At 42.4% G+C, this 10,928-nt stretch overlaps 1 protein-coding gene across 1 annotated transcript in view; it reads left to right on the top strand.

Annotated features, from left to right (window-relative positions):
• Window positions 1-457: 457 nt before the first annotated feature.
• Window positions 458-10,928, top strand: part of DTWD2 (DTW domain containing 2) — a gene marked incomplete at its 5' end in the record, with an annotated part of 55,939 nt that continues 45,468 nt past the window's right edge. Inside the window, one exon of the mRNA XM_084225026.1 lies at window positions 458-600. Within this exon, the coding sequence (XP_084081152.1) occupies window positions 458-600 (143 nt within the window). The remainder of the gene's footprint in view (window positions 601-10,928) is intronic.

Raw genomic sequence — 10,928 nt, 5'->3', positions numbered from 1 at the left:
TCTCGGCGGCGAGGGCAGGGGCGGGGGCGTTCCCCGTTCCCGCTGGCGGTTCCCCGTTCCCGGCGGGACGGGGCTCACCCGCTCCCGGTGTCTCTCTGCGGTGCCGGTGCCCGTGCGGTGAGGGCAGAGGCGGGGGCGGGCCGGGGTCGCTGTTCCCGGCGGGACGGGGCTCACCCGCTCCCGGCAGTGCCCGGGAACGACACGAAGCCCCCACGAGGCCCCGCGCGACCGCCGCGTGCCGACAGCGCCCCCTGCCGGTCGCGCCCCGCTGCGGAGCGCGAGCAGCTCGCATTGGCACCGCCCCAGTGGGCGGGGCTCCGCCGGAGCTTCGCGCGCTCCTATTGGGCGTGCCCCGGGAAGGGGCGGTGCCGCTTCCTCACTTGAGCGGGGGCCGCGCGCTCTCCTGCCAGATGGCGCCCCCTAGCGGTCGGCGGCCTCGCGGTCTCGCCACGCCGGCATGGAGGGGAGCGTCAGCGGCGGCGGGGCGGATCCGGATCCGAGCCCGGCCACGGCCCCGGGCGGGGAGGGCGAGGGCTGCGAGGGGCTGTGGGAGCTGCCGGTGGAGCGCTGCGAGAGGCGGCCCGTATGCGGGCGCTGCAGGTGACGCGGGCGGGGGGCCGCGGAGGTGCCGCGGGGCTGGTGGGTCCCGCCCCGGATGCCGTGAGGCAGCGCTGAGGCCCCGGGCGGACGCGGGCCGGTGGCTCGGCAGGGACTGAGTGCCCCTCAGGGACACCCGCACGGAGCGGGTCGGTGTGAGCGGGGTCTCGCTCGCCCCGTGCGCCCTCCAGCGCCTGTGGCATCGCTCAGTCACAGAACGGGTCAGGCTGGGAGGGACCGCACAGGGTCATCTAGTCCTGCCTCCCTGCTGAAGCGGGGCCATCCCAAAGCACACGGCGTCCGCATGGTTCTTGGGTATCCCCAGTGACGGAGACTCCACAACTTCTCTGAACAATCTGTTCCAGAGATGGTCTTCCTCATGTTCAGGTGGAACTTCGTGTACATCAGTTTCTGCTTGTTGCCTCTTGTCCTGGGGCCATCCTGTCCTAAAGGCATGTACACACCTCTTGTGTAGCAATAACATGACATGAATTAACTCTTGTCCACGGAGTCGGTAACTGTGGGGGGAATACCTAGAGGTTCAACACAGAGAGGGTGCTACACCTTTTCTCTGTATGCTCACCTTTGAAAAGCAAAGGGGAAGCAGTGCCTTCAGTGCCATGCGGCGAGGCACATGAGGCTCAGCATGTCTGGGCAGTCTTTGGTGCTTTGTCAAAAGAAAATGAGAGACCAGCCTCACCTAACAGCTTTACAGCTAATTTTGAAATCCATTCAAGCACTGGTTAATGCATGTTGTGAATTCAGGTGTCTTTTTGAAGCAGGCAGTGACTTATGGTCTTACAGAAATACCTCACAACCTGATTTAATGCTTATGTACGTCTGTATGTATGTATGTATGTATGTATGTAGTTTTAGTAAACTGAGTGCAAGTTCCTGAACTGAAATGCCAGGGGGAAAAAAAGCTTCTCAACACCTTTACTGATTCATCTGTTCCTAGTTGTTGGTGAAATGAGTGGAAAAGCATGTAATTTTGCTGACTGTAGTTGCAGTCTCTTTCAAGTGTCAGACTTCAGAAGCTTATTGCTGGTGAGTTTCCTGTATGTAAATTGTAATAAAATATATGTATTGTGCAACTCATAGTATTTGTAAGTGTTCACTGTTAGAAAAAGTAGTCATAAGCAATAGTTGATGCTCAGAGATGAAAGCCCAGCAGGAAAGTGATACTTGCCTTTTGCTGCCCTCTTTTTCTCCAGTGACTTTTGGCTCAGAGAACTTCTTTAGCTGGATGTTGCTCTGTATCTAATGTCCCCCAGTAAATATAGTTTGGTTTTTTTTAATGTGAATTTCTCCAGTGCCCCTTGAACCCATGTAAGTTCCATGTATCAGCAACATCTGGCTAGCAAGGACACACCACAGGCCTACAAACCACAGTGGGGAGGAATTACCTTTTAGTTGATTTTGACTGGCTTCCACCTTCCTCCCTTGCACATAGTGTTCCACGTATGAGCAAGCCAGCTGGAGTGATGCATTTCTGTTTATATTTATAAGGATCCGTCCCCATCCTATAGCTGCTTGGTTTCCTACTAACCTTTTGGGAACTCTTTTGGGAAGCCAGAGTTGATTTTTGTTAACTACAGCACTCTCACCCCTGCATTTATTGACTCTTTCAGAGGTCTTAAATGGGTCTGAAAAATAGTTTCCTTTTCCTAAAGCCATGCCATTTTTTTTCATATAAACGATGTATTTTTGTAGGATTCTAGTAACCATATTTTTATTTGTAGCTTCTGTTCACATTAGCAGTCTTCTTTGTTGCAATTCTTTTCTTTTTTTTTTTTTTTGGTAGTAGTTCCTTACTGCTCAGCATTTCTAGTCCTCACATGCCAAGGAATTGGCTGAGTGAGAGTTAACCCACTGTCATCCTTTACTGAGCTTTTTAATGTTGAGTTCTTTTAAAATGCCTTTAGAGTACTGCCATTATTGTTTTTTATTTTATTAGTGTGTTTCCCAATATCTATTTCAGGTCCTTAAATTTTGAACAGATTCTCTGATGAGTCACATACCTATTCTAGAAACCATTTTTGTATCTCTGTTTTCTTTCATAGTAAATGTGATGCAAAATATTTGTCCAGCTCCTCATTACCATATAGAGTATTAAAACATCAGCTTCCTAAAGATCTGTGGATGAATTACATCTCCTTGTGAGGAGCATGGGAACAATGAGAACAGACACTGACTGAAAGAAATGTAGGGGCAGAGAAACCAAGGAGGATGAAAAGACCACAGAGCTACTTTTTAAGAAAAAAAGGATTTTTTTTTTGGTAGTGGTAACAATGCAAGACTAAATTGTACATTCAGTGTATTTTTGCCCTGTATCCTCTCCATGCTAGTCTTCAGGATTATAGCTAAATTATGCTTTTCATTGATCATGACTTTCTGTGGCATGACTTGAAGTGGGTAACACTGTAACTTAGGGTGCCTCGTAGGAAGTAATATTACCCTTAACAGTATCATGTTGGATGGGGCCAGGTATGTTTAATTGGCTTTCTCAATTTTCTGAACTCTAGATTTTTGTTATAAGGTTCCTTAATGAATGTGATTTAGGTCTGAATTCAGTACAAAAGCATGGAAGAATGGGTTCTCTTTAGCATCATCTGGTGATTCCTCAGGGGAACTGACTTCAGGTTCTGATTTTTTTTAGAAATGACAAGACGGCTGATTGACAACTTGCTAACAAGTGCTCAGTCAGTCAAGATGTGAAATAGAATTGTGGGAGTAAGGTAGATAAGTTTTCATTTTGGATAATGTGAATGTCACTTGAGTGTCCTGAAGGAGCAGGATGTTTCTAAGTGTTCTGTTTCAGACTTTCTATTGCCTGTGGTGGGGGTGGGGAAAATACTTGCATTTGCAATAGCATGTGGGGGAGAATTTGAATGGAATAATGTAATACAATTTTACATTTTGAAGGTGTTGTGTGTGTAAGTGCCAATTAAAAAAAAGAGTTTAAAATGACCCTGCTTATGATTGGTGTTTGAGATGACAAGCAGCTGATGCAAATGAGGTATGTGCATCATACTGTTTTATTCTTGAGGAGAGAATTTAATACATAGTCTGTCTGCCAAAACCAAAAGGTTAGTGGTAATAAACTTTGAATGAATAACCTCTTAAAGCTTTCATAGCTAACTTAAGTATTCTACTTGCTTTCAAAAGTTAAAGCCCCACACCCAAACATTTAAATAGGAGAATAGGCTTAATACAGTGTCCAAGTTGCTATTAGCTTGAAAAACAAAATGAGCAGGCCCCACAAGTGAAGTAATGTAGGGCAACAATTTGATTTTGTGGTGTGATGCTGATAGTAATTTAACATTTTGAAATTGTGATATTCTGTGGGTCAGATTTCATTGTTTTCTAGATGCATGGTGTTCTCTTAGGGAAAAAGCCTTTTGTTAGTACAAGAGCCATGAATTGACTTCTTTTCACAAATGTTGACTGTACATATGGAAGATTCCATTGTTATAGGAGAACTTCTGGGTAATATTTTCCGGAAAAATTATGACTTTAAACTGTGAGTATTATTTATCATCTCTGGATGTTGCTAGGTGTCATGTAGGCCATCACAAATACCCACTGGTGACAGTTCTCTATATTTGCAGAATGGGTTTATGTTGTAGCGTTACGTTAACAACAACTGGTATTTTCTCAGTTCTGCTATTATATATGCTGCACTACTGTATATGTATTTCAAGGGTGGGGGGCAAGGAAAGCATTATATTAATTCTTTAATATAAATACTCCCTTTGCCTATATCTAAACTAATTACAGGGAATTTGAATGCTGTGAGGGCTCTTGATAGCATTGATAATTCAATGATGACTTGTGATGACATAGTGCTCCTTCATATTTTGAGGAAAAATGTAATGTTCTTATATAAGTGTCACATATTTGTTAATAATTCTGTTATGTCATATAAAGGCTGACTCTGAAGAAGCAATTTGGGCTTTCTTCAGCACAAGAAATATATGCATTTGCTTTATAGCACACTGTTATGGTATTTAGATGCAAACATGAATTTTTGAAGTTTGAGTAGCAGTTGCAGAAAGTGAAATAAGCTTGCATGAAGTATTTTAGCAATGGCTGTTGCAAGAAAATAGCTTCATAGCCTTTTATTACTGGTACTTCGGGATGATTTTTTTCCAGTTGGCATGTTTTTGTTATTGCTGTATGGAGATGAACACCCACTTACTATGAGGACATAATTGTCAATTGCCACCCTCACAGTCTGACATACTTAGCTGGGCTGTAGCCTGGTCACTCTGTCATGTCACCATTGCTTACATCACAGAATCTTACATACAGAATGGGCGAGGTTGGCAGGGACCTCGTGAGGTCATCCTGGGTCCAGACCCCTGATGAAGCACGATCAGCTAAACCAGGTTGCCCAGGATTGTGTCCAGCTGGGTTTTGAATATCTCCAAGGATGGAGACTCAACAGCTGCTCTGGGAATTTCTTCCAGTGCTTGACTCCAGCTGTGTTCAGATGGAGTTTCATAGTTTACGTCTGTGTTTTCCCTCTTTCCGTGATAGTGGATGCTGTTGAGAAGAGCCTGGCTTCATCTTCATTCCCTCCCATCAGTCATTTATACACAATGATAACATCCTTTTAGCCTTCTCTTTTCCAGTACAAAGAGTCCAATTTCTCAGCCTCTTCTTGTATAAAAACCTCCAGTCCCTTAGTCATCCTTAGCTGTGTGCTGGAGCTACTCCAGTAAGCCCAGATCTCGACCCAACTCTCCAGACATTTCCTTAGTAGTGCTGAGTAGAGAGGAAGGGTCACATTTCTTGACCTCCAGGCAGCGGTGTTAAATGCAGCCCAGTTTGCTCTTGATTGCATTTATGTCAAGGGCAAGGACAGTTGGCTGGCTCATGATTAGCCTCTCTGCCAGTTTCTTCTCTAAAGAGCTGTTTTCCAGCTAGCTCATTGGTTCCAAAGGGTGTATTGGCGCTCAAAGCTGTTCTTCTTTTTATGCAAGGCTTTGCATTTACCTGTGTTGAAATTCCATCAGGTTCCTTCTAGCCCATTTCTCTAGTCTGTAGAGGTCCATCCTGCCAGAGGCCAATATCCCCAGATATGCTTCTTCTAGATGTGCACTATCCATCCTAATTTACCACAAGGAAATGCATGGGTTGAACCCAGGTAAAACCCACTGCTCTTTTTGAAGTCCATTTTGTGTTTGTTCAGCTTTTGTACTATGCTAAGCCATGTAAATACTTCTTCCATGCTGTTCTGGCTGGGTAAGAAAGATAATTGTCTCTATTGGTTTTCTTGGGGTCAGGAAGATAATTATTTCTATTGATTTTCGTGGTGGAGGCCATTTACACAAACAGTTGATCCACAGAGAAGTTTATATAAAGGAAAAGATACCCTCCAGTCCCTTTGTATTGAAATAAGTCCAGCTTCCTTTGTGATAACCAGGGTGTCTTCCTGCATTTTTTTCTGAACTTTTTCTTGAAACGGTTCTTTTATCATCAGTCACACCTTTGAATGGCCACATTGCCATGTACTAGCTGTTCCTGTCAGCTGTGAGCTTTCTAAGGGCACACTCTGTCCCAGCAAACAGGTCAATGATGAAGAGGTTAAATGGTGTTAGCCCAGTATCAGTGTCTGGAGTACTCCACTAGCAGCTTGTCTCCAGCTGGACTTTAACTGGTCATGCCCTCAGCACCTGGCTTTTGAGCCAGTCCTTTTCACTGTCAGTTTATCCAGGTGGTACTTTACCAGCTTGTCTAGGAGGGTGAGACGCTCAGAAGAATTATCAAAGCTGAAGTGAACAACATCTACTGCTTTCCTCTCCAAGGTAGTCACCTCACTACAGAGGGCCATCAAGTTGATCAAGTGGAATTTTCCCTTTGTAGATCCATCTGATTACTCTCAATACCCTTTTTTCTTTTGTTTATTTAGAAATAGTTTCCATAAGCATTTTCTCTACTGTCTTCCAGGGGTTGATGTAACAATGTATGACCTGTACTTTCCTGGACCTTCTTGCAGAGGGGAATTTTGCTTTCTTTCAGACTTCAGCAACCTCTCTTGTTATCTGGAGATCATCAAAACTGTCCTTGTAATAGCGTCAGCTAGCTCCCTTAACATGCAGGAATGTGCCAAGAAGGATCTACTGCATGGCAAGGCTGAGCAATGGCAGCAGCACCGCAGTGGTTCCCCTGCAGCTCATGGTGAAGACCACTGTGAAGTAGGCTGTCTACCCACAGCCCGTGGAGATCTGTGGTGGAGCAGATCTGCAGCTCTTGGAGAACCCCACACCACCAGAGCAGGTGGATGCCCAAAGGAGGCTGTGGTCCAGTGGGAAGCATGGCTGGAGTAGACTCCCAGCAGGACCCATGGACCTGTAGGGAAAAGAACCTGCATGGGAGCAGGAGACTTTGCGGAAGGGACCCACACTGGTGCCAGTTCATGAAAAATTGTAGCCAGGGGAAGGAGTCATGTTGGAGACCTTCGTGGAGGACTGTCTCCTATGGGAAGGGACCCTGGATCAGGGGAAGACTGAAGACTCCTCCCCTTGCAGAGAAAGGAGTAGGAGTAGCAGAGACAGTGTGTGATGAAGTGACAACACTGTTGAGGGTAGAGAAACTGGGAGTGAAGTTGAGTCTGGGAAGAAAGGAGGGATGGGGGAAGATGCTTTTAGGATTTGTTTTGTTCTTGTTATCCTACTCTGATTAATAATAAAGCCATTTCCCTAAGTTGAGTTTTTGCCTGCTATGGTATGATGAGCAATTTCTCCCTGTCCTTGTCTCATCCCATGAGCCTTTAATTTTATTTTCTCCCCCTCTAAAGCTGAGGAGGGAAGTGCCAGAGGCTTTGGTGGGCATGTGGCACCTATCCAGGATCAACCTACTGCTGATAGTAAAGAGACAATGGTGAATATGAGATCTGTCAGAAGAGCACAAGTAGCTGGTAATAAAATTTTGTTCTGAGTTGAGGCAGAAACTTGTAGAGATAGTAATCTTTTCTAAGTATGAATCTGGCTTTCCAGTTCTTAATCACAGTCCAAGGTTACGTTATGGAGATGCTACATAGTGCAGTTTATGTGGCTATCTCTAGAGTGTCTGCAGCATCAGTGTTTGCTGAGAAAGATATTTTGGTAAGTAGTAGTATTTTGTGGATATGTCTGACAGAGCATGTGTGAAAATTGATTATGTTGGTGAAATTAAGTCTTATATTTGCTTTTAGATTTTTTGTAGAAGGACTTTGTAAGTGGCACAACTCCACTTGAGGCCTGGGAAGAGGGGATAGCCTAGAAGGGAAGAACTGGAGAGAGGAAGGGGTTTTTTAAAGGGGTTCAGCTGTTGCTTCTAATAGAAGAGTGAGTAAATTGTTCTGTGTGTTCCAGTATAGCAGAAGGAATCAGAAATTACTTATCTCTTAGTAGATTTTTGGCCTAAGGAACTGATTTTTCTTTCTTGTAGCTTTTTAATTTATTACTTTTCAAAAAATACGGTGCCTTTGCAATTCTATTGTATCCTTGTGTTGACTCAGAATTGCTTGCTTAGGTTTTCCAAAGTGTTGTCTGGACCTGGGGACATAATAACTGGAATGAGGCTTTTGTAAGCTAACTTTAACACAGAAAAGCCTGATAAAATATTTGAGGTCTTCTCAGCTATAGGTTGTATTTCTTTAAAAAATAGCTAGAAGTGTTTGTCAAAGATTTCTTATCTCCTTACCATGAATGTATTTTCCATTATTTATTATTTATTACCTTGAGTGTTTATTCCCAGCATTCAGTGAGTTTTTTATTAATCGGGAATTCATTAGGGTAGACGTGCAGATACATTTTTGTTTCCATAAGTGTAGGTATAAATTCAGCTGAGAAAGTAAGAGAGACCTGGGTGCCAGTCAGGTGTCTGACCCTTCTCCGGGGCTTTGTCAGCCCTGTAGCCAAAGTGAATCGCAAGAAGGACTCAGTTGCCATGATTGTATTGTTTTGTTACTTGATTTATGCTTTCTTAGCCAGCTTGGGGAAACATGTGTTTGCATTGGGAGATCAGGAGCACTGCACTTAGAAAGCTAGAAAGTGAGTTAAGTTCTTAAGCAAGAAGTGGCCTCTTGCCCTCAGTCTTGGACTTGGTAATACTTCACTGGCCAGCAGAGAATCCAGCCACAAGACTGCAGAACAAATTATTGTTTTGAATTTTATGCTTGAACACATTGAGATAATTTCTGAATGGTTTTCAGCAGATGGCAGATTATTTTATCAATAAGTGCCTATTTTTGCAACAGCAAAAGATTATTTTACAAACTGAAAATTTATTTCAGAATTAAGTGGTTCTGTTGATTTTCTTACCACTGGAGAAGCAGAGATATTTATGCTGTAATATGTCAGGTCTTCTGAAGAGGCTAAGAAATTTGAATAGGACTGGGGATGTTAATAGAAAAAGTGTACAAACTGAAAGTTTCTTCCATTCAGTAATTACCCTTTTTGCTTGATAGACACAAATGTCTTTTAAGTTTTTATTTATTTTCAATAGAAGATGCTGAAGGAGATTTGAGTAATGTTAAGAGGGGGTCTTGAAATTGTGTACTTGGTAGTAAAAAAGATGCAGAATTTGCCAACTACAAATTAAGATGTAACTTGTTTGAAATTGATTAACTGTGATATATGCAATCTATACCACATTTCAAGAAGAATAACTAAAGGTAAGTGGAAAAATGATCAAGCATTACATTGGAAGTTCAGTGCCTTTTATAATCTTAACATGCTTCTGGTAATGTTGCTTTAAATGATTGTAGTTTGCTCACTAAATTCTGTATTTTCTCTTGGCTAGAATTATAAATATCAAGCTAAACATTGCGTTTTTTCTGTGTTTAGTAGTTACTGTATATGCAGTAGTTTTTCATGCTGATTTTTCTTTGGTGTGTATTACCAATATTAAGTGGTGCCAGAGCTGTTGGTGAATTAAAGATTTTGTGACTTCACTGTTACTTATTTCTGTTGTTCTAAATTTCAAAGGCATTTATTAATTTCATGCTATATTGTGATCAGATTCATGAGTAGTGACCTTTTTAGGCTGCTGGTTTTGTGCCTCAGCTGACTTGGCTAGCATACTTTTTTGATCTGTTGGTATTAAAAAAGGAAAAAGAATATGTCAGGCTGGCCACATATAGTCTGTGGATAACTATAGGTTAATAGGAGCACACCCAAAGACAAGAACTGCATCAGAGAATAATCTTGTTGGTTAAAACAGTATATTTGATTGGCTCCTATTCTGTAATTACACCATGTACCCCTTTTCCTTGGGGATGGTAATGTATTGTAAAAGAGGTCAAAAATGTTTCAACATTGATCAAGCCTTCCCAGTTTAATTGTAAGGAATACTAAAAAATACCAATGCTTATTTTTCTTGATTTGCTTTTGATTTCTGTAAACCTAGCACAAAGCAAAAACCTAAAAAAAGAGGAATTTTACTTTCCGTTCTGTGGGAGTTACAAAAGTAGCTGAAGACTGTTATCCATATAGCCAAATAAGAGTTGTTTTAAGCAACTCTTGTGATTTTGGTTTGAGTTGGTTTAAGCAACTCAGCGAATCTAGTGATTTTTCATGTGATTTCTGGGGTTTCCATTTGACACTGGCATATGTAAATTTCAGCTGCAGTGCTATCTCTTTTGAGGAGAGCCAGCCCTGACTTATCCCTGAGTTATTTATTACATAGTGTACTCTAGAGCTTGTCTGAGCAACCTGTGACTAATTGGTGTTAATTCAGTCAGATTCTTTTCAGTTACCTGCTGTTTTTTCTTTTTTTAGGTTTTTCCTCAGTTTGAGTTTTGTTTTTTAAAAGAGCTTTCCTGTCATTTGAGGTGCATCACTCAAACTTTCTTCCTTTGTTGAAAGTGTGCCTAGAATTTCTTAGAATTTATGTTTTTTTCTGAGTAGTCTGAGAATGATTTATAAAGGTCATCTGACTTCTTCCACCTGATTTTTTTTCTGATTTCTTCCATTGATGAAGTTTTTTGTGTGTTTGTTTTCCCTTTCAGCTGTGATAATTGTTTGTTGGAGTCTTCTCTCTCCGTTTTAATGACTGTATGTCATTCCACCCCCTGATCTCCCATTCACATTTATCCCTTGCAATGCACCTGTGTGTCCCTTTCTCATTTTTTTAAAGCCAAATAGTGTTCTGAACACTGGATTCAGTTTTCACTTGGCACTTTTATGGCTTTAAATAATAAATAAATGATCCCAGTTCAGACTCCTGGATCTGTCAGCCTAGTACTTGTCTGTGCTGTTTCTAGAAGCCTTCCTGTTTTTTGGCTTGCAAGACATGGTCAACAGATTTTTTTCCTCCATCTTTCTACATACAATTTCTGA

This window comes from Fringilla coelebs (assembly GCF_963513975.1).
Source record: "Fringilla coelebs genome assembly, chromosome: Z".
Taxonomy (NCBI): Eukaryota; Metazoa; Chordata; class Aves; order Passeriformes; family Fringillidae; genus Fringilla; species Fringilla coelebs.
Note: the sequence above shows the minus strand (reverse complement) of the source record. Positions and strands in the feature narration are given on the sequence as shown.